Source organism: Opisthocomus hoazin, chromosome 7 (assembly GCF_030867145.1).
Source record: "Opisthocomus hoazin isolate bOpiHoa1 chromosome 7, bOpiHoa1.hap1, whole genome shotgun sequence".
Lineage (NCBI taxonomy): Eukaryota > Metazoa > Chordata > Aves > Opisthocomiformes > Opisthocomidae > Opisthocomus > Opisthocomus hoazin.
The window spans coordinates 55423864-55449218 of NC_134420.1; the positions used below are offsets into that span (position 1 = coordinate 55423864).

A 25355-nucleotide genomic window follows, 5' to 3' on the forward strand; every position below is an offset into this window, starting at 1 on the left:
TTAGAGCTTTTTTCCTTTCTCTTTATTATTGGTTTTGCAATGTTAAATATTTTGTCCTTGGTGATTTATATTATCACATCCCATTCTGTCATTGTTTAGTCTCTCACTTTATTATGCATCCAGGATTCAACTAAACTGCCCTATAAGTGTCTTGTTTATTTTTCTCTGCAGCTGCGACCTTTCTGTGTAGGGAGACAGTTTACATAGATTGTATGACCGCTGCATAGATGTGCACTGTCAGTAAGAGAAACAGCAAACCATAAATGAGTAACAAGGGGGAAAAACATGATAATCTAGAGCAAGAAGTGCATCTCTTCATGAAGACAGAAGCACACATACACATGAAGGTCTCTGCTGGTAAGCTCCACTTGCGAATCGCTGAAATGAGAATGAGTCTAAAAATGTTAAACTGTTTAATGAATTTTACTTCTACCCGTAAAATACCACTTGTGTATTTGTGGAGGAATATTGTCATGTTGTCATGGCACTCTTTCTTACAATGCATGATTTGTTCTTAATGTATATTTTCTATCAAATATACTACTAACGTAGTTTGAAAGGTCCAGGTAGTTGTTTTCCACTATTTCCCTTGCAATACATAGCCTCCGCACTATCTTGTCCTGCCCTAAGCTCCTTCTCTAATTCCACCCCTGGACTCAGAGTTGCAAAGTCACCTTATTCTTTGCAGAGGTATGCACATGCCTAGCACACCTAGATGAACTGAAATATTAATCTTTCTTCAAATACAGCATTTTGTTTCTCTGGTGACAAGTGTCTTTAATAAGCTAAATACATGTTAAACAATGTTGCTGTCCTTCAACTTTATCTGGTGAAAGCATAAAACTAATTTTACAGGCAGACCCTGTCTTTGATACTTCCAACCTGATTTTTTTCTACAGCATAAACACAAAATGTATGCTGGGTCAGCTAAGGCTTGTATGACAGTCTGGGTGTGGGAGAGAAGAAGCATGCTACTTACTTTACTTTCAGCCCTAAACTGAGTTTGGAGCGAGACCTCCAGGTAATTAATTAGAAACAACTTAAATCTGACACTCAACACCAGACAGTTTTTGAAATTGCAAATGCTTTTCTACTCTGAATCCTGGTGATATATGGTAAACACCGTGTTATCTCTGAAGCTGATCACAGAGAAGCACAAGAGGATGGAGCACATACACCCACAAAGATAGATACTGATAATCAAAGTACAATCAGTCATGCAAAGACTAATTAACTTCTCTAAATTAAATTATACTCTTAGGTTCAATGATAGATACAATCCTGTATAATTATTGCCAATGGTGCACTGTGTTTAACACACAATTTTAGCTGGAATTCTTTTAGTTTTGCAAAGGACCATTGTTTCTCTGAGTAGGCATCTGACTTTTTGATTCTCAGGCTGGGGAGGTTTGGTTTTCCATAAGCTAAAGAGTTGTCCTTTTAAGAGCTGACAGCAGAATATGTTGACAATATTGTAACTGCTGTCCCTGTTACATATTTAATTAACTGGAACACTTCCATGAGGTTCTTGAAGCCATGACTGGGCCATGATGAAATCACATTTCATGTATAAATACATGTGGGCTGGATCATTATGTGGATGTGAGACCTGCCAGCAATATACTGCTGCTGTAGGAAGTTGTTTTTAGGTGTTATGAGCAATGAAAGCAGGATAACGGACTAGAGAATTTTGCATCTTGCTGTTGACTCACATGTAGCCTGTATCAGATAGGTCACTTCAGACTCAGCTTGGGGGTACTCTCATAGGTTACATTAAGTTTTTTTTTGCAGATTGAGAAACGTGTTCTGCAAAAAGTAATGTCTCTTCTACCTCTAACTTGTGTAATTCTGTATATCTTTGGTTGAAGCCTTTCTCTTGTGTTAGAGGGAATATAGACAGATCCTACCAAATAATCACAGCACAGACAGTTGCAGTCCTCGCACTGATGCGGTGTAATATTTTTAATGTGAAGAACTGTGCACATCAGCCTATTGCCAAAGCATTACAGCCTCTTCATGTTGCCATTCAAGAATCGCTGATACAACAGGTGTTTTTACATGTTTCAAATGCAGTTAAGAGTAAATAGCATAGCTTCTGAAACAGAAGATTGTGAAAGAAGAGGTGACACTCAAAATGTCATAATATGACCCCTGTGCAGTTTGATGTTCTTCAAAACCAGTATAATCCTACAAATCAAACTCATATGGTCTTTAAACACTTCACACTAGAATATGAAGTATATTATCCTGATAGGCATAACATTTAAGTAATGCAGTATGAAGGAAATTGCTGTGAATGAAAAAGAAGGAAATTGAAGAGCTATTTTTATGGCAGGGAATACAGACAATTTCACTAACTAAAAACCTATATCTGAAAATGTTTGCCAAGGCTGACTTTACATGGGATTGTGGGGGAAAGACTCTGTATCAGGGAGGCACAAAGTTTTTTCAACAGACATCTTTGTAGAAGCTATAACACAGCTTCAGAGCCACAGCACCTGCATGGCTCCTATGCTTTTCCAGAGGCATCTCCAAACACTCCTGAACTCATCACCCTGTCCATTATTAGAACAGCCCATAGGAAGCAATACCCAAAGCAAATAGGAGTTCATGCATTTCTCACTTCTCACTCTGCATGCCAGTATCATGCTCATTCCACTGAGTTCAGGGCCTTCTCCAGCTGTTTTGGATGGACAAGATTTCTGCACAGCCTCTGTAGTTAGTGCTGACACTTCCACAATGCGGCTTTGGTTCTTATTTCAAAGTTATCTTTCAACAAAAGTGTCTTTTGTGTGAATGAGAAAAATAGAACTGGAAAAAACAGGCCCACAGGAGCTGAAGAAATCATCTGTAGAAGCTGCTGCTTGCAAGTGAGGATGACTGATTGGACTAACTCAACATATTCAATTTGCATTATTAACAGTAAACATAATTACATAGGTATACCAACCATACCTCCAGATAGCGCCGCAATTACACGCTGATTGAACAGACTATGCCTCATGAAACCGAAGCCACAATTATTGAATAGAGGATGTGAACATGGTGAGGGGCTTGTGCAGTATTAGATTACAGTGCTGCAGGAAATGACAGAGAGGAGTGATTACATTATAGCCAAAAGATTAACGCAGAACCAGTACTTCAGTGAGGAGCAATTAAAACAAACATATCTTCGTCTCAATTCCAGTGGTGAGGTGGTGAAGCTAGTGACTCTAGGTTACTAGGGACATTAAGATTTTTCCACTTGTTTTTCTGATGTCTCAGACAATGACTTCCCGTTCTCCTGTGCGGATGATAGCTCTCTCCCTTCCCTCCACTTTCTGCTTCCCTTTAATACTCTGGTACATTCAGTCCACTTACGCTATCCACTGCTAGATTCACCCTTTCTTTCTGGGTGCTTCAGTGCACTTTGGGACTGCCCCCAAATGCATTCCGATTTCAAGTCTCTCCTCAGAAGCACTGTCCTTAACGAGCCCTTCGCTGGTGTATCTGCGCTGATGTGCTTTCCCTTCCGGCCTTCTTCCTGCACTGCACTGTGAGCAGAAGCCCTGTGGAGCAGGCATAACGCCTTTCTCTGGTTTTGCAAAGCATGCGCACATGCAGCACCAGATAAGTAATTATAACAACTCTGCCTTTTCATGAGGAAAAACATACAAATCTTTAGCAGTTAATAATTCAATGGAGTGCACAGACTTGGCAAACATCTATGACTCTAAAGATTTCAGACTCAGAGCCTAAGCAGCAGTCAGAATTCTATTTAGAAAACATTCCTACATGTCTTTAGAAATACCACTTTCTGTAAAATGAGGGGGAAAGCTTATTTCACATTTTCCTCTTTCCATGAAAATTATTTCAGCATCTCTTCATCACTTGACTGAGTCCTGCAAAGTGGCTCTGAAACAACCTCAATTTATGTGAATGCTGATGTAATTAATTATGAAGTATTCCGTTTGTTAAAACCATCCTAGACTATTAGTTTATCAAGGGGTCGACTCTGAGGAGAGCTGGGCGATGGCATCTTTTCAACATCAGCAACTATTAATTGGCCAGCTGAAGAACTCTGTATTCCATTTAGATGATATCTCTGTATTTCATCACTTCTCTTTTTTCCACTAATTTAGTCATTTTCTCATCAGGCAGTCATTTATATCAGCTTTCAAAAAGCTACCAAAAGCCCTACAAAATATAGACTGGCTAAGACGTTACACCTTACAAACAAATCAACTGATCATTAGATTTGCCTCCATGCAACAAAAAGTCACCATAGTAACATTATTCTTCACTCACTGCTGAAGTACTACAGGATCTTTTCTTACAGAAATATGAGAACTATTAAGTCACACTACCTAGTATTTTGCCAACCACTGTTAGAAAAGACAGGGAGACAAGCATTTTCTTCTGACACTCACTTTCAGTTGGGTTTAGGATGCCACTTTGCTCTTGTGCTGCTTTCACTCATTGGAACCCTTTGGGCCAAAACTTGCCATCACTGATGGCAATGTATTTGCCACCAGGCGAATGAGGTGAATCTGATACAGCTTACACTAAGGGAGAAGTAATTTCACTTCAGCTGTTAGGTGACCAGACTGAGACAGTCATCTTCACCTACGTGCCTGCCTACAAGACTATGAGGTGTAACTGAGGAGAACTTGAGGAACTACTGGAGAAAGTCCAGTGGAGGGCTACGAAGATGATGAGGGGACTGGAGCATCTCTCCTACAAGGAAAGGCTGAGGGAGCTGGGCTTGTTCAGCCTGAAGAAGAGAAGGCTGAGAGGGGACCTTACAAATGTCTACAAATATCTCAAGGGTAGGTGTCAGGAGGATGGGGCCAAACTCTTTTCAGTGGTGCCCAGTGACAGGACAAGGGGCAATGGGCACAAACTGAAGCACAGGAAGTTCCGTCTGAACATGAGGAAGAACTTCTTCCCTCTGAGGGTGACGGAGCACTGGAACAGGTTGCCCAGAGCAGTTATGGATTCTCCTTCTCTGGAGATATTCAAGACCCGCCTGGACAAGGTCCTATGCAGCCTGCTCTAGGTGGCCCTGCTTCAGCAGGAGGGTTGGACTAGATGATCCCCAGAGGTCCTTTCCAACCCCAAACATTCTGTGATTCTGTGATTCTGTGAATTGTGTGTTTCTTTGAGACTTCCAAATGAGACCGTATGAAGACACAGTATATGACAAGCATAACTTTTAATACAATGACTTGTTCTGCAGTATTCTGAAAACATGTATGAGTCAGTTTTCAAGGTGTCAGACTTTGCTACAGCACTGCAGGATTCCCAAGAATTTTATTATCAAAATTTTTGAAAGCGTCCATTCACTTCGGATGTTTTGAATTCTGCTTGTCCAGTTCCAAATAATTCCCGCTCCAAGAAGTCTGCCTTTCAGTGGTATTCAGACACCAACACGTATCAGTGGGAGCTGCTGTGAAGAAGAATGAGTACTTGAAGATAAAGTGAGGTAAGCTATCCAAACGAACAGATACTGCAGAAAAATAAGTTTAAACGTATCAGCTGTGGCACTAATCAAACCCCAACACAGCCAGCAGGGAAATGGGATGGGACAGATATACAGTGTGCCAGCACACTTCAACTCCTAGAACAGAAAGGGGAAGTAAAAATTATGGCGTCTTGTTTACACTGTAGTTAAGGGTAATGTAATTAATCCAGCTCCGGAGGGTGAGCATTTGCTGTACTGCTCAGCTGTCCCCTTAATAATTATTAAGGTAAAAAAGAAACATATATTTGTATTTCCTCATGATTCTTGCTATTCAGCAGTTGATCATTTTTCCTCATTTCCTGATCTCCCTCTCTCAAATATACACATTTAAATGGAATACCTTCCTCCAACTGTAACGATATGTTGGAACGAACTGTGCCCTTTGCAGATAGAAATTGTTTCCTACTCCATTCAACTTGGCATCATTTAACCTTCAGATAAATCTTCGAGGTATTAAATTTGGTCTTTTTATCTACAGGACCAAAACCGGCTTTGCTCAGCTTTACTTAAAGTTGTTGATCTATAAAATGAACAAACTAGTCACTTCCTCCTGAAGCTAAATAGGAATATCTGGTTAGACATTTTTCTTTGGAAAGCGTTTGGTGTTTTGGGTTTTTTTTTTTCCAAAAGTAAGAGTATAGAAAGGGTTTGTTAAATGTCTTTACTCAAGAAAAGCTTAGGGAAATACTTCAACATTGTCAACCCATTACACTTGCTTTTTTAAACAAAAAGGGTTTTGATAATGCCTTTTTTTAATATATATTTTAGCTAACTTATATTTTAAAAGTGAAAAATAAACATGTCAAAATTAAATAAATGCTTAAGAATTTCTCTAAATTTTCATTCTACTTTTCTCATTTATGCTTTATCATCACTTTTATTGGAAGCAAGAAATAACCTGAAACTTCTCATATTTCAAAAACATAAGTAACTTGGAAATTTAAATTGTTAACAAAGTCCTTAAACTTCATGACAAGAAATAGATTTCCTCTGACTAATAAAAGTGGGTTTTTTAAAGTGATTTATCTTAATGAAGAGGAATTTTTGATTAGCTAGTAACCTCAATCCAAAAGAATGAGACAGATTAAAGCTACTATCAGGCAATTTTGGGAGCACAAAGAAATATTTTGAATTATAAATGCAAAGACTGGCAAATGGAGTTATGTGGTGACAGCGGAGACAATTTTCATGGATTTGGAAACCCCCACTCAGAAACTTTTAGTGTAGATGTGCCTGTCTTGCCAGCTCAGGTCAGGAGGGAGGAAAGGTCAGTCTGGCAATTACTGTAATGCACCACTGTAATGCAGTGGTTCAGGACCAAAAAGCAGACTGTAGGAGCCAGGGGCAACCCCAAGCCCTTAGAGAAAAGCCAGCAGATAACAGGGAACGTGGTGGCAGCTGCTGCAGGTTAATACTCTGCAGCGTGTGCGTCACCCCGGCTGCCAACAGCACCTCAGCCCATCCACGCCAAAGCTCCATGCCTAGTGAATAGCCCTGGGTGCTTCCACCCACCCCTACAGCCCTGCAGCCTTCCAGAGACCTGCACGTACCGGCCTGATCACAGAGCATGGTCTAAAGTGTGCGGCCAAGAAAACCAAAGAAATGCGTGCAGCACTTTTTTGTTTTCACACAGTCTGGTTAGATGGCCAGGGAAGGTAAACAGGCAGCCTGTTAAGTAACCTTTCATGACCCTCCCTCTTGGCAGAGGTTTAGGGTTTGTGTGTCCAGTAAGATATTGCCTTTCCATGAGGATTAAAAAACCTTACTTCTCTCTTCACAGAAAATTTTATAGTATAGTCCAAGTCTAAATAATAAACCTCCAAGCTAGTTATCGCAAAAATTAAGTGCATAAGACCTTAACAGCTGCTTTTAAAGAGTGCTCCCACTAACTTTTCCTATGTGACCTTCTTCTAAACAAAACTTTTGTAATCATCTCTATGTAATGCTGTCGAGACATTTAACCTTGCTTTAACGTGGTTGCAGTCAAGAAATAAAATTTCACAACAGAAACCTAAACATGAGAATGTTTACAAATACAATAAACGCCAACTCAGGTTGTGTGAATAGACAACTTCATATCCGAAAACATGAAGTTCACCCAGATTATTCCTAACCATGTAGAGAAAATGTGGTTTTCTGATTCCTCAGGAAGTCAGACTGTAAGGATTTGTCCTCTGTTTTAGCATCTCCTTTCCAATGCACAGTAGAATCTATCCACTTCAGCATTTGCTTCAATTTGAGCGGGTAAACAGTCTCGCTGGAATCTTTGGCACCACTAGTGGGAGCATGCATTAATGTTTTAGAGGGACAAGCCTGTGGACGCAGTCCCAGTCCTCCACTCTTACAGCCACTTAGTGCTAATTCACTACCATAAAGCCACGCGAAAGCTGGGGATCCATCTCGGGGCTCTCTGCTGAAACGGGGAATTGGCGAGTTGCCTTCAGTTGCTGTTCACCCTTTTCTCTCGAGTAATAGCATGGCGATTACGTGCAGGGAAAGAACAGCAGGGCAAGAGCTCTTGGTGCCTTGGGGATGCCGCAGAGTCACTGCAGATCAGAGGGGGCCGAAAGCTGCTCTCATCCACACTGGGAGCAAGGCAATTACAGAATATCCTGGTGATCAGGAAGGCGCAAGGACCACCACCGTTCACAGATTAGAAACACAACACTGTATCAAGGAAGGTCACCGAAGTTATGACTAATGGTTGAAGTTGTGAAACATCAGGTGAGTCTTTTCTAAGGGAATGCTGTCTGTGTATACACCCAATAGTACCAGTCAAATGGCTAAGAGCCATTGATGCAGCTAGGGCTGAAGCCAACAGGCTTCCACTTCGTTTTGAAAATGAACTGGTGTGAATGTACCATACAGACTTCAGGAGAAGAATGGAGGTGAAGGTAACATTACTACTTTTAAAATCATCATATTTGAGCTGGTGATGGGGAAGGAGGAAGTAAATATGCTGCCTGACATAGGGCATTTATTTGAGCAGCTCAGTTAAAAAAAGCCGTGTCTCTAGTTCCCTGGATGGGCAATGTAAAGTAAAAGGCTCTTCCAGAAGGTGATGAGCCTTGTTCTGAACTGGGGAAGAAACTTCTCTTAGTTGATTCTGTGGGGAGACTACAAGGAGTAAGTACCCTGCTAATAACTACCCTTTGCACGGTCACATGCCAGTTAGTAGCTGGTGGGAATACCTTCCGTTGCTCAAATGTTTGAACAACTTGTAAGCAGCACAGAAACTTAATGGTTGATTGGGTACTGAGACACATACACATTTAAAAAAAAATATTTTCCAAATGGTCCTTAATACCTCCAGTTTTAGTCATTTATTGAAGGGGATGTAAGTTCATGACCCACTTATGAAAAGAAGGAGTCCAAATTGCAACTTTTGAAAATGTAACCCACTATATGTAGCTACAATAGCAAGATTAAGCTTTTTCTTATCTCTAGATTTGTTTATTTAAATTTCTGGAAGCATAAAAGCTCTAGGTGCCTAGACATGTATTAAGAAAGACAAATTAACATCAACAACACAAGCAATCCTAGTAATTTCCTCTACGTGCAAAGGGAAAACAAACCTCTCTGCTATGTACTAATCCCATCCCCAACATTCCCCTGCCCTCAGCTGCCCTCTTCCTCCTGAAAAGCCTGGGAACAGAGATGGAGACTTTACAATACTCTTAAAAGATCAGCAGTAAGCTTACTTCAGAATAATGAAGAGGGAGTAGAAAACACAAAGAAAAATAAAGCACAAAAATCCCTGCCCTCCCTGAACAACTCTTACTATTTTCTTCTAAGAGCAGCTTTTTGATGCCTGCAAGGCTATGTTCATCTTTAGCAAACAAGGACTCTGTGTTCTTTTCTGTTACCCCTGCTTGCTCGCTCCTTTGTTTTTTTCTAGTGAGGGTAACACAAAAAATCAGAGGCACTTGGATCATTAAACCTATTTATTCTTTAAGCTTCCTAATTTGACATTATCCATACTCTGCAACCAAATCAAAAATCTAAATGGGGAAAGCTAAGACAAGCAGCCAGGTTACAGAAGCACGTTTCTACAGCACTTAGAGTTAGCCAGCGCTACCAACTAGAATTCAACTCATAGAATTCAGCTAGAATTCATAGAATTCAACTACAACTCATTAAATTAGAATTAAATTCACAGTTTCTATTCAACTAGAACTGAAAACTATTAACCAGACCACCCCAAATCAGGAAGTTGGTTCAAAACCCACAGCATCTCCCTTCTGTGATTCATGTTTTCTGCTGCAGCGGTTCCACAGCATGTATTTAAGCAGAGCCGGGAGACAATCTTGACAACATCTTTTACTGTCGCTCCGATATATGATTTTCTCATACTTACAAAGGCTACAAAACCAGATACGTTGTCACAGAGGTGTCTTGTGAGCTCAGAAACGCAAAGTTGAGCTTCTAGATTTACCCTACAACACCCCTAACATTTCAATCAGCTTATGAAATAATTCTCCCACTTCAAATGACTGCAAAGCTACGAGCCACTAAAATCAGGTTTTTATACAAAAAACGTGACAGAAATGTGAATCATAACCAGCACTACCACTTACAGGTCTAATTCTAAATAAATGTGTGTATGCCTGAATCCAAAGTGAGGTTGAAGAGAGGAAAAAGTGCATATACTTGAGGGAGAGGATGTTCCAGCATCTGCACACTGTAACGTTAAAAGAAGTACAGATGCAGTCCTCTAAGACAGCAAATTCCGTAAAGTGAATGTTACTAAAGAACATCTGTTTTCATTTCATTTCATTCCAAGTGTCCTTAAAAGTTACAGAACAGTTGATACCGTACAAAACATCAGCTAATTCATAAAAGAAAAAAACAACAGAAAAGTCAGATTAAATCCACAGCGGGAAACAGTAACCCTTGTGAACAAATGGAACCAATCCAAATGATCAAAACCTCACGCCTTCCTACACATCCCAGCCAGTTACGTTAATATTTAATAAATTAAGTTCCCTACTCAGACATGAATTCTAGAGAAAGTGTGAAAGAACAAACAACATGAAAGCAAAGAGCAAAACATACTCCACATCCTACCGACTGCTCTAAAGTGAAGGCCCTTTTCATGAACGCTCTGATCTTTCGGCTGAAAACAGTGACGGATGTAAATTCAATCTATATGCTGGTTAACAAGGTGGAAGCAGAATAGAAGTATTTTTAGACTACACCCTCAGCTTGATTATAACCTCTCTGCTGATGGTGACGCTCACAGAAGACCCTGTCCTTCCACACCAGCTCCCCGCACAACCCCGCAATGCCTTGCCACAGAGCTTTCAGCCCAGAGAAGAGGAACTATCTGGAGATCCCGTCCGCCCAGCCGAGACGCAGGCAGCGCTCCTGCAGAGGCGCTTGGGTTCTGGGGAGGGCAGGGAGACGACAAGCAGCCGCTGCGGGCCCCAGACAAGGACCGGGGGCCTCTGGTGCGAGGACACAGCGCAAAATGGACTGCGACCCAGACCAGGTGCTCGGCTCTGCATTGAGCACAGGCTCGCGTTCAGTCTGCGCTTCACCTTTGGGAACGTCAGAAGCAGGCAGTGAAAGTTTCTACCTCATTTCCCGAGAATACTAGAGACAGGTAGAGCTCACTGTAGGTATGAATGTTACGTCGATCTGGAGGGAGGGACTTCCTGAAAACTCTACCATTGTTTTTACAGTGCTGCTCTTAAGAAAAGCAGTTCTTACACACACACACAAAGTGATGTATTTATATTGACTAGGCCATGCAAGAGGTGGAAGGAAGCATCAGGTCCAGGGAAAAAAAACCGTAACTTCAAATACAGGTCACAAAGAACATTTGCCGCTCTTCCTCCTCCGCCTCTGTGCTGCCACACAGGTCAGCTCACAGCAAGAAGTCCCACCAGAAAGGTGACAGTGCCCCTTTCTTGGCAGTTAAAGCTCCTGAAGCTCAGATTTCATTCCGAGACATACAGAACTGCCCTCACTTGCTTTGATTTGTATTTCCATTCCCTCATTACTGAGAAGCATTTCTGGTTACTCGCTCTGCAGATAACTTTAAAACAAGGTTGAACGCCTTCGTTTATTTTGAAAACACAGATGGAAAAATGCTACAGGAAAACAAACTTTTGGAAGCAGAGCTCCTGGCATTTTACAAGCGGAAGGAATTCCTGTTCATCCTGTTGGAACAGCCAAAACACGCCACGGGTGGAGGGCAGCCAGCACCAGCAGTGCTGCGAACTGCTGCAGGCAGCACGGAGCACACCAGTGCAGACGTGGTCTCAGCAGAGGATCCTCCCATCAGTGCTGTGAAACATCAGCTCTGGATTTGTCCCATTTTGGTCCACGGTGGAGCAGATCTCCACTTGCAGCCTGTGGAAGGGACCCCACGCCAGAGCAGGTGGATGCCTGAAGGAGGCTCCTGCCAGGACCTGCGGACCAACGGAGAGAGGAGCCCACGCCGGAGCAGGTTTGCTGGCAGGACTTGTGACCCCATGGGGGAACCACGCTGTAGCAGCCTGTTCCTGAAGGACTGCACCCTGTGGGATGGACCCATGCTGGGGCAGTTCATGAAGAGCTGCAGCCTGTGGGAAGCACTCACGTTGGAGAAGTTCATGGAGAACTGTGTCTCATGAGAGGGACCTCACGCTGGAGCAGGGGAAGAGTGTGAGGAGTCCTCCCCCTGAGAAGGAAGGAGCGGCAGAGACAACGGGTGATGAACTGACCACAGCCCCCATTCCCCATCCCGCTGCGCCGCTCGGGGGGAGGAGGGAGAGAAACGGGAGTGAAGCTGAGCCCGGGAAGAAGGGAGGGGTGGGGGGAAGACCTGGTTTTATTTGTCCTTGTCCCACTCTGACTGCGTGATGAATTAAACTCCCTGTTTCCCCCAGCTCAGTCCGTCTCGCCCGTGGCGGCGGCTGCTGCCAAGTGCTCTCCCCACCGCCGCCCGGCCCCGGGCCCCCCACGCCGCCCCCTCTCCCCGCCCGGCCGGGGGGCGGTGACCGCGCGGCCGGCCGGCCCTGCCATTCGCCAGGCCACACCGCAGCAGCGCCCCCCGCGGGGCTGTGCGGACGCTGCCCCTGTGGCCGCGGCGAGCGGCGTCCTCCGTCTGACGCTGCGACGCCGCCGTAGCCCCGCCCACGCCGCCCGTCGCGTTTGGCCCTCGCCGGTCCCCGTAGCGACGCCGCTACCTCCCTCGCCGGGCGCCGTCTGGGTAGTACTTCCGGGGCGGCGCAGGGACAGGATGGTGAGGCGGCGGCCGCGGCCCGGGCCCGGCCGGCGGGGGGGCAGAGGGGGCTGCGCCGGTGGGGCGGGGGGTCCCGGCCGCCTCGGGCAGCCCGCCGCCTCGGGCAGCCCGCCGCCTCGGGCAGCCCGCCGCCTCGGGCAGCCCGCCGCCTCGGGCAGGCAGCCGCCTCGGGCAGGCAGCCCGGCGTCCTGCGGAGTCACCGCCGGCGCTGGGCCCCGAGGCCGCCTCAGCGCGGCCGGGGGGGGCGGGAGAAACCCGCTGGCGCGGAGCGGCCCCGGGGCGCGGGGCTCGGCGTTCACTTCCCTTTGTTTTCTTCTTCCCGCGCAGGGTCAGAGCCAGAGCGGTGGACACGGCCCCGGCGGCGGCAAGAAGGATGACAAGGTAGCTGGAACCGGGGCCAGCACCGGGCGGGCCTCGGCCGTCCTGTGCTCGGAGCCGCCCGAACTCCGGCTGCCGCGGTGGGACGCCGCGTCGCTGCGTGCTGGGGGAGGCGGGCTGCTGGGCGGAAATAGGGCGGCTTTAACTGCGAAGGGAAAGGGAAACTGTTGGGCAGCGGTAGGTTATATTTCAAAAGAACAGAGCTGTACGTCCGCCTAGGTCAGGGAAGGCTGGCTGCCCTCCGGCTGTCGCTGAAGTAACTGGTTTGGGGTTGAAAACGGCATGGTGCTGCCATCTGCGTGAGGCCCCCCCTGGGGGGGTAGCGTGGGTGGCACGCCGTGCCCCGGCCGGCAGCCGCACAGCGCGCTTTGCCCCTTGGTTTGGGCACTGCAGAAGCGTTCAGGTCCAGTGTCTGCCTCATCCTTCCACGGGTGAGTTTTGGTGATTTGCTTCAGGCGTTACCCTTCCACGTTCTGTAATCACTGAAAACTGGCAGAAACCTAAACTAAAGAGGGATGCAAAATAAGCAGGAGAAGTAATTTTTTACCCTTCTTAAAAAATAAGAGTAATGCTTTGGGGGGGGCTTCTCGCTATATATCATAGAGGAGATAATTTTGTTATGCAGCCATTCAGCTTGCGTTGAGCCCTCTCTGTCTCTGTGCACCCAGCATCTGTGCGTATTTTTTCATTGTTAATATCCTGATTTTTTTTTTTCCATGGAATCCTTGTCCTGAATAGGATAAGAAGAAGAAATACGAGCCTCCAGTTCCAACCAGAGTGGGGAAAAAGAAGAAGAAAACAAAGGGACCAGATGCTGCCAGCAAGCTTCCCCTGGGTAAGCGTTCTGCCTGCCCAGGCCGTCCTGGGGCCTGTCTGCTCTTCGGGAACCACAGAGCTGTCTTCTCCCCTAGCGCTGACTGCATGTAGGTCACAAATGCAGGAGGCCAAATGTAACTTTATTTTTAATGGATGTAAAAACACAAAATACAATTATTTTTTATGCAAGATGCACCCTCTGAATTGCTAGGTGGGAGAGAGAGAAATTGAAATGATCAGAAATACAGGGGAAACATTACCTTTAAAAATGTTTGGTTTTTTTGTTACCTAGAATTACAGTGGCATGAGTAAATTAGTGACTGCTGCTCACATAGTAGTTATTGTCAGAAAATAAAGCAGAATTTCTGGTAATGAATTAGTGAGTAGTTGGCACTGTGGTCTAAATATTGTGATTGGTCTAAAATATTGTGATTGTACTTTGGTTACAGTGACCCCTCACACGCAGTGCAGACTCAAATTGTTGAAATTGGAGAGAATTAAAGATTACCTCTTAATGGAGGAAGAATTTATCAGGAATCAAGAACAGATGAAACCTTTGGAAGAAAAACAAGAGGTGAGGTTTGAGTGAACTCTTACTTCTAATATTGCAGTAAGTGCTCTAATATAAGCGGCTTCATGCAAGAGCAATGGAAATAAAGTGCCATGAACGTGTAAGTCAGTGCAAACATACTACGTACATTACAATTCTTCATTAAATCTCAACTACTGTCCAGAAAATGAAGGATTTTTTTCTAGTGGTTTAATGGTTTTAGTCCAAGCATGGGTTACTACAGATGAGGCCACAGTGGGTTTTTATTTCTTGGCGATCTGTGAAAGTGCAGCTCCCAGATATCTTCAGTAGAGAAGGAAAGAGTGTTCCAGCCATGCGCATCCGTGCAGTGCTGTCTGACCAGTTATAGTGGGTTTCGTTACTGGCCTGTGCTGTGATGCCTGTTGGGGCAGCGAAACAACAATAGCAGAGGGTGGTTCTGTTGTGTTTGGTGCGAACTGTTGAGCCAGTGCTGTACAGGAACGTTTTTGCCTGTGTTCTGGAGTTGTTTCTTGGGTTCCTCTTGACAACAGGAAGAAAGATCCAAGGTGGATGATCTGAGGGGAACACCAATGTCCGTGGGTACCTTGGAAGAGATCATTGATGACAACCACGCGATCGTGTCCACCTCAGTCGGGTCGGAGCACTACGTCAGTATCCTGTCTTTTGTGGACAAGGATCTGCTAGAGCCAGGCTGCTCTGTTTTGCTCAATCACAAGGTGAGTTGTTTTTATAAAGTGAAGCACAAGTTCTTGTACTGTTCTTAACTGGCCTTTTTTCTGAGGATCACAGGGTCTGAGTATTAATGCTGTTTGCTTTGTACACCTAAATAGATGGGCACTGGGATTCGGCTTGAGCTCGTATTAATAGTGCTGCTGGCTTTCTCTGACAACTCTTAATGCTTGAATTAGGTTCATGCTGTGATAGGAGTCCTGATGGATGACACAGATCCTTTAGTGACTGTGATGAAAGTGGAGAAAGCTCCTCAAGAAACATACGCTGACATTGGTGGCCTTGACAACCAGATTCAGGAAATCAAGGTATTCAGTTGTGCGGATTTACACCGTTAAGTAAGCTGGCAACGTAGCTGCTGCACTGGGAGCTCGGAAGTGTAACAGCAGGACTGGCTGCCGTTCATGTAGTGTTCTGTTGTGTCTTGCTGTCGTGTGTTTCTTGGTTTGGTTTTAGCAGACTCGTGGACATTCTCAATCTGTAGGCACAGGAACCTTGCGCAGTTGCTGTGGAACCTGTAGAGCCCTTACAAAATCTGCGCAGTAACTTCCTAGTTTGCAGCGTGTAAAGTTATTGACTGTTGCAAGATGAGAGTTAAATTGTAAGAAGTGCAGAGATTGGTTTGAGTGTCTGGTGCCCTGCAATCCAAGGATTTAGGGGGTAGGGTTTTTTGCTTGGTTTGTCTTTTGCATTTTTTTTTATTGCTTGGTTGGGGGGTTTTGTGTTTAGTTGGTGGGGGGGGGTTGTTTGGTTTTGTGGTTGTTGTGGGTTTTTTTGTTTTGTTTTGTTTTGTTTTTCCATGAGCAGAGCTCTATCTGAACCCTGGTAAAACTCAACCATTTTGCTTTGGGTAGGTGTCCAAAATCACAAAATTGCTCTTAAAATACTGATCTGTAATACCTGGTAATTGATGGTGGAAGGCGTCCTTTCACAAAGGGTCCCCCCAGCCCGAGGTCCTCCCTGAGTGATGGGAGTCGGGAACTCCCAGGTCCTGCTCTCAGCGGGATGTGTTTACGTTGGTGGAGGGGGAACACTCACGGCTTCTCTTCCGCTGGTTGAGTGGAAACAGTAGGAGGACCCGTTCAGATAGAGTCGTTGTCTGTCTTGGAGTTGGAGGCACGAGAGAGACGTACCTTTCCAGGTCTGTCTTGAAAGCAGTTCAGTTCTTTTTGCCTCCATTACTCTTATCAATGCTGTTCTCAAGGTCCCCACAGAACTTGTGTGGAGAGCACTCGCTCGTTATAAAAACTCAGGTTTGTTTTCTTTGTGCTGCAGGAGTCTGTGGAGCTTCCTCTCACCCATCCTGAGTATTATGAAGAGATGGGTATAAAGCCACCCAAAGGCGTCATTCTGTACGGCCCGCCTGGCACAGGTACCTCACAGCACGGTGACAGCCCCGCTGAGCTAACACCAGCGGAAGAAATTATGCTTGCTTAGTGTTAAAGCATTGCCAAGTCTGTCACAAATTTCATGGGACTGTTTTGTTAAAGCACTGCCCCCCCGCCCCCCCCAATCTAATTACAGTATTTCTTTCCTACTAAAAACAGGTAAAACTTTACTAGCCAAAGCAGTGGCAAACCAAACTTCAGCGACCTTCCTGAGAGTGGTCGGTTCAGAACTTATACAGAAATATTTGGGTGACGGTCCGAAGCTGGTGCGCGAGCTGTTCCGTGTGGCTGAAGAGCATGCTCCGTCGATCGTCTTCATTGACGAGATCGACGCCATCGGCACCAAGAGGTACCGCACACCGGCTCCGCTCCGTGTGCTGCCAGGGGCAATGGGGGGTTTGCTAGAAACGCTGCTGCTGCAGCCCTGGTGGTACTCGGTTTCTTTGCTCTGCTACCATTTTCGTGATACTCTTTTTGATGGAAGCATTTTTAACAAGTAAAACCTCAAATAACTTTGAGACTAAAATATATCATAACCTTTTCCTGTTAAGTGGATATGACCGGAGGCTCGGCCTCTCTCCTGTTGCTGCCTGGTCGCATCCCTGTGGTAGAGTGTCTGAAACAGAGAGAGACGCTGTGTGTAAGTTCACACGGTCGCCTCCCCGTGCAAATCCAAGTACTCGGTGATTGGCTTCAGTGATTTCACAGTAAAGCAGTGTACGTGATACAGAATATGTCCATTTGCTGATTACCTCTCCAGACGGGCTAAATACTTACGTTCTTAGAATATATACAGTAAGCTACAGAGCACAATGTCATGGAGAAGCATTGCTTGTGTCACGCTAAACTATGGTTCAGCTGCCATCCCAGTTGTGTTACTTTGAAAATTCCACAGGCTGGTTGGAACTGTCCAATACAAATAGCCTTTAAAGTAGTCAGATGTTTTTACAATAAATAAAAAAAGTGCTGATACACATTGCTACACAGCTGCTAGCCTGAGGCTCCAGTACGAGGCAGCTTCTGCCCGCTGCGTCTCGGCGTACGTGGGAAGGATTGGATGGAGGGTGAAGCACGTAACGCATGGAATTCTGTGTAAATGTTGTGTTGCTTCAGACGGTTCCTAAACACGGCTGAGCTGTTGTGGGTGTAGAGCATCTGCTCTGGTATGAGAGAAGTAACACAGCTGAGCTGCAGGGCAGGGAAGTGCAGCCACTGGTACCGGTGTTTGGGGAAGAGCAGAGTCAAACTGGTGCCCACGTGAGTACGGCTGAAGGGCGTGCCATTACAGCTGGGTGCATATGGAAAAGCTGGAGTGGAAAAATCAGTGACAAGCTGCGTTTTCTGTGATGTTTTCTTAAAAGCATGTGCTTTTAAGAAGGAGATTTGTTTCCTTTATGTTAGTTTGTTGATTTTGTTGGGGGGGGGAAAAAGATATTTCTAAATACATAACAAACATGTGAGAAAGGACAGATTTCCTTCACGTGATTGCTGTTACTTTCCCCAGCTACAAGAGTAGTTCAGTGTCTCTTTACTTACCTAGATGTTACAATGTGGTTATGAAACCTCCTTTTTGTTTTCTGTGGGTGAAAATGAGATTAAAGAAAAAATCTGTCATGAGTACTTAAAAAAACAAACAAAAAACCGAAACCAAACCCCCACACTATTTTCTTACGTGTTTGTGGCAGTTCTGTGAAGTAATAGTGCTTTTTCTGATGACATTGTTTTCGCAAAGGTACGACTCGAACTCGGGTGGTGAGAGAGAGATCCAGCGGACAATGCTGGAGCTGCTGAACCAGCTGGACGGGTTTGACTCGCGGGGGGATGTCAAAGTTATCATGGCTACGAACAGAATAGAAACACTGGACCCAGCTTTGATTAGGCCAGGTAAGAGACTGCCTGCGGCGTGTGCTTCCCTTGCTTTTGTCAAACGTGCCCTGGTAAGAAGCATGCAAGTCACTGGTTTGTCTCTGCTCGCCATCCCAGCTAGGTTGGTGTATCTGTTGACATCAGAACCTGTTCACAAGTTTTCCAAACAAGAGAAAAAAACTATGGAAGAGATGTGTTAATTTCTCTTACATACACATAAGCAACTTGAATATGCTCCCCCTGTATTAAGGTGGCACAGCAATTTTAAGTAATTGTTGAGGCAAGGCGTGGTGCAGTAGCATTCCGTTGCCACCCGGGGACTGACGGCTGCGCGGTGAGAGCTGGGCTGTGACACAAGGATGCCAGGCCACTGCCTTTTCACCCTGGCACACCGCCGTCGTTTGGGGGCTGGGGGGAGCAGCGATACCTGGCTTTGACATAGGTCCTACACGTGGAGCTGAGAGCTTGAACAGGCACGAGTCGTGTTTTCAATAGGCCACTAAAAATGTCCTGAACCGCAACACGTCTGTGGGGTTGGTTACACCAGAAGGCAGGAAGCAGCATGGAGATCAAAGCAGCAAGCTCAGCCTCCCGTTAGTGTCCTCAAGTAAATCCTAAGTAGCAAAGAGGTTGTAAAGATACTCCTGCTAAAGTAATAGAAGTAAGATAGACAGCCAAGATAATTTAAGATGAAATTGTCAAAGAACCACTCTGAGCAGTGACTGCAGACTCCACGGTATGAAGTTGCTGAGGGGTGCTTGTGTTTTGTCAAAAAAGTCTGGTTTTGTCACCATTGTGGCCTTGCCCCTCCAAATCACCACCACTGCTGTCAGAGTGCAGCGGAGATAATGCTGTATCAGTATTAAAGGACAAGCTAAGATGATCTAAAATTTGTTGGAAGGAACCTTCCTGTACCTGTGGGGTATTTAAATTGCAGCAACCAGGGCCCCCCCAGCAGTTCAGCTGACTGATGGACCGTTGTGTGCAACAGCCTGCAATAGCACGCATGGGGCCATCAGCCCTTCTTAGAGCAGATCCTGTACGACCAAAGAGAAACAGGAGTGATCTGGAGATGGAAGATATCTTTAAAAAGATTGCTCATTAAAGTTGGAACAAAGAGTGCCAGAACATCCAAAGTCCCTGCTGACATAAAGAAAACATCTGGTGGGGACTTGCAACAGAACTATTCCTGCAAAACCTTCCTTCTTCAGTTAGGTGGGGGTTTTTTGTTGGGTTTTGTTTTTTCTTTAGGAGGATGGTTATACAGGGAGGAAGAGTTCTTCAAGTTGCTGCAGGGATTTATTTTGTGTGTGTGTATGTGTGTAGCAGAAAATTAAACTTCAGAGCTAAATGTAATCTCAGCAGAATAAAATTTATTACAGGAACATAAGCATTTGTTTCATACTTATCTGTGCTACGACATACTGGATTTTTTTTTAATATTTACATCTGACTCTGGGAAGGCTTTTCGTGTTTCGCAGGCAAGGTGTCACATGCAGCGATGCAGCCTCTCTCAGCAGCTTGGTATCTGTGCCCTCCCGCAGCCTCCTGCGCACTGCAGACAGTCCGGCCCCGCGTTCGGATTGACTGTGGTGTGAGGACAACCCTGAGGTGTCCTTCCTGCTCCATTTCAAACAGCTGCACGCAGAAAAACTAAGGCTGAGCTTTTCTTTTGGACAGGACGTATTGACAGGAAAATAGAGTTTCCTCTACCCGATGAGAAGACCAAGAAACGCATCTTTCAGATCCACACGAGCAGGATGACGTTGGCAGATGACGTGACCTTGGATGAGCTGATTATGGCAAAAGACGATCTCAGCGGTGCAGATATTAAGGTCAGTTGTACATCACCGTTGCTTATACTGCAAAACGCAAATCAGATCTCATTGTTACTGCATCCAGAAACATTGGCTGGTCTCTCATTACCTGCGCTACATCACCGAGGGACAGCTGGGTGGCTGTGAAATACCTTCTGAGTGCCGCGTGCTCAGCTTTACAAACGGGAACCTTATTGAAATAGTAGCTTGTGTTGATAAGAGTATGTAACTGTGTTATCCGAGTATGAAATGTCAACAGTAGCAAAGTGGAAATCAGAAGGGGAATGTGGAATCTTGCACAAACATGCAAGGTGTCTTAAACATTACATAAGGTAGTGCAGGGCAAGAAGCATTTTTAGGGACTATGTTGCAAGCAGCTAAAATCATACCTGTAAGTTAGGAAGCATCAGACCTACCTACTCTGCTCTTCTGCAGCTGACAGAGGCCTCACTAGCATTACCGCCCTGCCGTTCCGTCATGGAAGGGTTACTCTGACTGCCAGGGGACAGAAATACTCCTCTGGCCTTACCTAGGTTGTTTTACATGCTCCCGTGCTGTTCAGCAGTACTGAACCTCACAGCGTTCATGTTGTGAACGCGCTTCACTTTGGTCAGAGCAGCACGGAGACACTGCAGTCTTCTGAGGGGTGGCCTGAGGGGGCCACGCAGAGCCCCTAACTTTTGCTTTCTCTGTTGCAGGCAATCTGTACAGAGGCTGGACTGATGGCGCTGCGGGAGCGGAGAATGAAAGTAACAAATGAAGACTTCAAGAAGTCTAAAGAGAATGTTCTCTATAAGAAGCAGGAGGGAACCCCCGAGGGACTGTACCTTTGAGTCACCTGGGGCCTCTCTTTGGGGACTGTCAGGATCTCCTTCTGGGGCTGGGAGGACAGTCTTGCATAAAACCACAGTGTGGCTGTCATTCTTGAAGAGGTTAAATCCTGCTTGATTGTGGTTTTTCAGTCAGTGTAACACTTCATTCCTAATAAAACCTGTGTTTGAATTGAACTGGTACTTACAGGGAAGGGGCTGTTGGTGTACTCAGACTTACTTCCAAGGAGGAGTGCTGGTGCCATCAGAGTGCCTGTCAGGGTGGGCCAAAGCACACTGCTCTGTGCTGCAAGGAGCCCGGGAGTGGGTCGCCCACCTGCCAGTCAGTCTCTCACAGCTACTGCAGAGCTTTTCTGTATCTCTTCTCAGTAACTAGGACAGGAGTCACTTCTGAGTAACCTCAGTGTCCTCAGTCATATATATGTGAGAAATTTATGCAAAACATGCAACCTTAAGTAACATTCAGATGCACTTGTAAAGTACTGACCTAATCTAGCACTTGCACTTACAGGAAAGCAACGTGAACATTCAGTGGTCTTAGTTTAGAGATCAAAACATGCCTGGGTAAGGCAGTGTAACATTAAAGAGTTTATAAGTCTGTTTTTCCCAAGAGCGTTACAGCTCATTATATGAACACACCTTCTTCACCCTGAGCGAGGGTGAAGGCCGATGTCGCTGGGGCACAGGGGCTGGCCAGCCTGGGTGTGAGGGGCGTGTGTTTTGTCCTGCTGCAGGCAGAAACTCAAACTGCACATCACCTGCTTGGTGTTCTGCAGTGTAATCTTAAAACAAGTTCTTCCCCTCTAAACAACCCTGCTGCCTGCAGCTCCATCCCCACAGGAGCTGGATTTCTATTGCACCAAGCTGTAGCAACGCCTATACTGCTTATTAGGTGTAGCGTGCTTTTGTGAAGCACTTGTTAAGTTCTAAGTAATTAATTTCCAAATGTTGCACATGTGATTGTTAAGGTTATATAAAGTTCCACACAGACCACAGTTAGGGAATGTGCAGTCTTTGTTCTGTGGGAGCAAACGCTGGCCAGTAACAGACCGTTCAGTCACACACAGAGCAACCTCTCTGATAACCGCCAGCGCTGCAACAACAATGGCAGCAGCAAGGCCTAGAGATTTTTTTTTTTTTCCCTATGTCAAAATTATGTGGTTCATTGTTGAAAACAAAGCCTACAGCTGGGTGGAATCTTTTCTTCAGTCTGGATGACAGGAACCTTGACATAGAGTTGTTTTTCATCAGGACAGAACAACAACAAGCAAAGTTTTATTACCCATTCTTGCAAACCGTATGAGATCTGCCTCTCTGGAAAGGTCACAAAAAACCAGTGATTTTTTAGCACTTCCTCATCACGGCAGTTGATCTCATCATCGCTTGAGGGGCTGAAAAGCTTTATGACGTGTGGCAAGTGAGGCTTTTCATGTGGGACAGGGCTGCTAACGCTGGCCAGAAACAACAACCACGAGGCTGGTTCAGCTGACTGAAGGAAAGCTGCCATGTCTCAAGCTAAACCAAGAACTGCGTTCTGGTACACTGTCTGCCACAACAGTAACTGAAAAAGAAACACATTTGAAAATTAAACTCTTTTGCAGCAGGATTTAACTTGTGGCACTTTCTCTCGGCAAGTGCACAGCCTCGAGCCGTCCCCAGCGGCACCAGTGGCGTGGATGCTGCCAAGGGGGAAGCCGGGCCCGGGGAGGGGATGAGTCAGAGTGAGAAGTGACCGAAACAGGCGCCATCGCTGCCCTTGCCCGAGGCGTTCCAGACAGGACTGGACAGGGGGCTGGACCGCTCTACGAGGCTCCCTGTCCCACAAAAGGCTGGACCAGGTGGAGCGATGAAGGTCCCTCCCAACCTGGGCTGCTCGGTGATCCTGTGGCTCTGGGAGAAACACAACCAGGAGCACAGCCAGGTTTCCCCAGCTCCGTGCCCCTTCCAGGTCGCTGGAGGAAACGGCCTTCTGCTTTGATGGAAGAGCAAAGCTGCACATACACACAATGTGTGCTGTCACTGCTCAGCGCACAGCGTAACTCCTACCCCCGATTCAGCAGCTCTGTCATTTCTGCAAGAAGCATGGATTTTAAAAATAAAATACACATTTTTTTTACAAAGACTAATCAATTACTTTTGTAACAAAATCAGCATCACTTGCAACTACAGCAATATTACAAGGCTCTTAAGAAGGTCTGTGATGCCATTCAAAATTCTGCATATTCCCTGTATTATTTAAAATAATCTTAGAAAAAAATAAATGAAATGCAGCCTAAACTCAACTTATATCTGGTACTGTGGTGCTACAGGCAAAGCCAAGGCACAGGTTGTCTGGCTTTGTCCAGCCACAGTTTTGCGTGTAATGAGACGTCATCAGCTGGACGAGCCCAGTCGTTTCGGAGCTGTTAGGGACAGTCAGTTTTGTCCTGAAAAACCTCTGAAACGGGTTTGGGTCTGCAGTGGCTGCAGGTACCCTGTTTCACAGATCCAGTTTCTGAGTTCTTGGGTCTGAACAGTAGGGATGCTAAACAGTCTTTTACGTATTTCAGCATATTCTGTCTTATAAAATACATATATAACATAACTATAAATTGTTACCATATTGCATATTACTTCTCTAGGAGCTTGCCTAAAGACTCTTGGAATAGAAGCTGCTAATTAAACAATCATGTTTTGATTACTCAGCCTTCTTTGGTGAGGATTAAAGGCAGACCAGGCCTCTACTTCTTTTATGATAATTTCCTGTATTTGGGTCAAAAGTGAGTAATCAATTACAAAAATTTATTTACAAGTAAGCTGCTCAGAGAGGCATTACGGATACATTTTCATTTTTAATACACTCACAGTTATATTAAATTAAGAAATAAAAAATAATTCAAGTTCCTTTTGAATTTTCAAATAATCAGGTATATTTTTCATAAATATTTGTACTAAAATGGCCATCTGTCAAAACATACAAATACAAGTCCAAAATAGGTGGCTGCTCAAGCAAAGATTTAGCTTTTACTAACAGTGTATGTACAGATGCAAGGGCTGTTTGACCTGGCAGTTATATACACACACGCACGCATACCAAGCAGAAGGAAATTACTGAGGCCTGCCAATGGGGGACAGTGGAGCATCCATTTGGCGGATGTTTATTTCCTGTGCTGCTCACCAAACCATAGCTGGCATGTACTGAACCTCCATGGAACTCCAGGGAATGTCATTTCAAACAATAGAATAAGAAATGTGGGCAACATTCAACAGGAGGCTATTTGTGAGAGGGGATCCTGCTGTGGGAGCCAGCAATACTTCAGAGACATGGATGCATTTTTGTGGGCAAAATGCAGTACTTGATTCCAGAATACTTGCAGATAGTAGAACTCCTTATTTATAGCAATTTACATAAAAGCTAAAAAAAGAAAGAAAACCAACAAAAAGTGCTTAAAAAAAAAAAATAGTACATAGTACCCAAGTCCCAACACAGTTCCTGTTTGAAAAGAGACTGGTCTAACTGCTAGTTTTGGAACCAGCTGCTGCACCTTCTCCACTCATCTACGGTCTTCTTTCAAACCTCTAACAGCAGATCCAGCTCCTCCATAGGCACCCGCACTCTCAGTTCTTTCTCTGTCATTAGATCCAGCGTCTCTTGCAGATGATCAGGGAAGTACTCTACCGCGTCCAGATACAGCACCTGGAAGGACAATGAGAAGGTCTTCTGTGCCAGCTTGCTACCACAGCAAGAAACGTAGTATAAAGAGGCACGTAGATAACGCAAACAACTCTGTAGCAAGAACATAAGAAATATCATATCCTTATTTAAAGTGACACAAACAAAATTAGTACTTCTACAGTGACAGCAATGTAGATGTTTAATCAAGTCTTTTCCAACTCTTACTAAATAATCTTATTCAAAACGATAAAACGTGGGTCAAGAGGCGCTGGAGCATTTGCAGCGTGTACCGACATTACCTGAGGGGTTGCAGGTGCTCCTGAATAATTTCTTACACTATTAACCTAAATTTTTATTTGCCTATGTATTTGTGCTACTACCACGCTTCTCATAATGAAACACAGTCTGAAAGACACGATCACTTCTAGATCACACAGAGGAATTTATTATCTCCTTGCCTCACACAATGCAACGCCTTTCTGTTCTGAAACGCAAACGGCACTGACCACTGTTTGTCTCCATTTCAGATGCATCTCTTCTTTGCAGAAAATCTTACAGTACTTCTCCCTCAGAAATCTCTCCTTTCATT

General features: G+C 45.0%; 2 protein-coding genes across 3 annotated transcripts in view; one reads left to right on the forward strand and one right to left on the reverse strand.

The window, feature by feature from the left end:
- Positions 1-12654: 12654 nt before the first annotated feature.
- PSMC1 (proteasome 26S subunit, ATPase 1) lies at positions 12655-21288 on the forward strand. The gene is made up of 11 exons (XM_075426105.1): positions 12655-12734; positions 13062-13115; positions 13851-13947; positions 14378-14502; positions 15012-15197; positions 15390-15518; positions 16486-16582; positions 16758-16947; positions 18331-18482; positions 20145-20299; positions 20980-21288. The coding sequence occupies exons 1-11, from the start codon at positions 12732-12734 to the stop codon at positions 21112-21114; spliced, it is 1323 nt and encodes a 440-aa protein (XP_075282220.1). The 5' UTR covers positions 12655-12731; the 3' UTR covers positions 21115-21288.
- Positions 21289-21325: 37 nt separating this feature from the next.
- The window catches only part of NRDE2 (NRDE-2, necessary for RNA interference, domain containing), a 69988-nt gene continuing 65958 nt past the window's right edge, over positions 21326-25355 (reverse strand). For both annotated transcript variants that reach the window (XM_075426103.1, XM_075426104.1), the window contains one exon: positions 21326-24787. In XM_075426103.1, coding sequence (XP_075282218.1) covers positions 24662-24787 — 126 coding nt within the window. In that variant the 3' untranslated portion in view covers positions 21326-24661. The remainder of the gene's footprint in view (positions 24788-25355) is intronic.

What these genes read in the sequence shown, in the direction of transcription:
- PSMC1 (XM_075426105.1), top strand. An exon ending in CTGTTTTGCTCAATCACAAG is followed by an intron (nt 15,198 to 15,389) that starts GTGAGTTGTTTT and finishes TGCTTGAATTAG; the next exon opens with GTTCATGCTGTGATAGGAGT. An exon ending in TCAGCGGTGCAGATATTAAG is followed by an intron (nt 20,300 to 20,979) that starts GTCAGTTGTACA and finishes TCTCTGTTGCAG; the next exon opens with GCAATCTGTACAGAGGCTGG.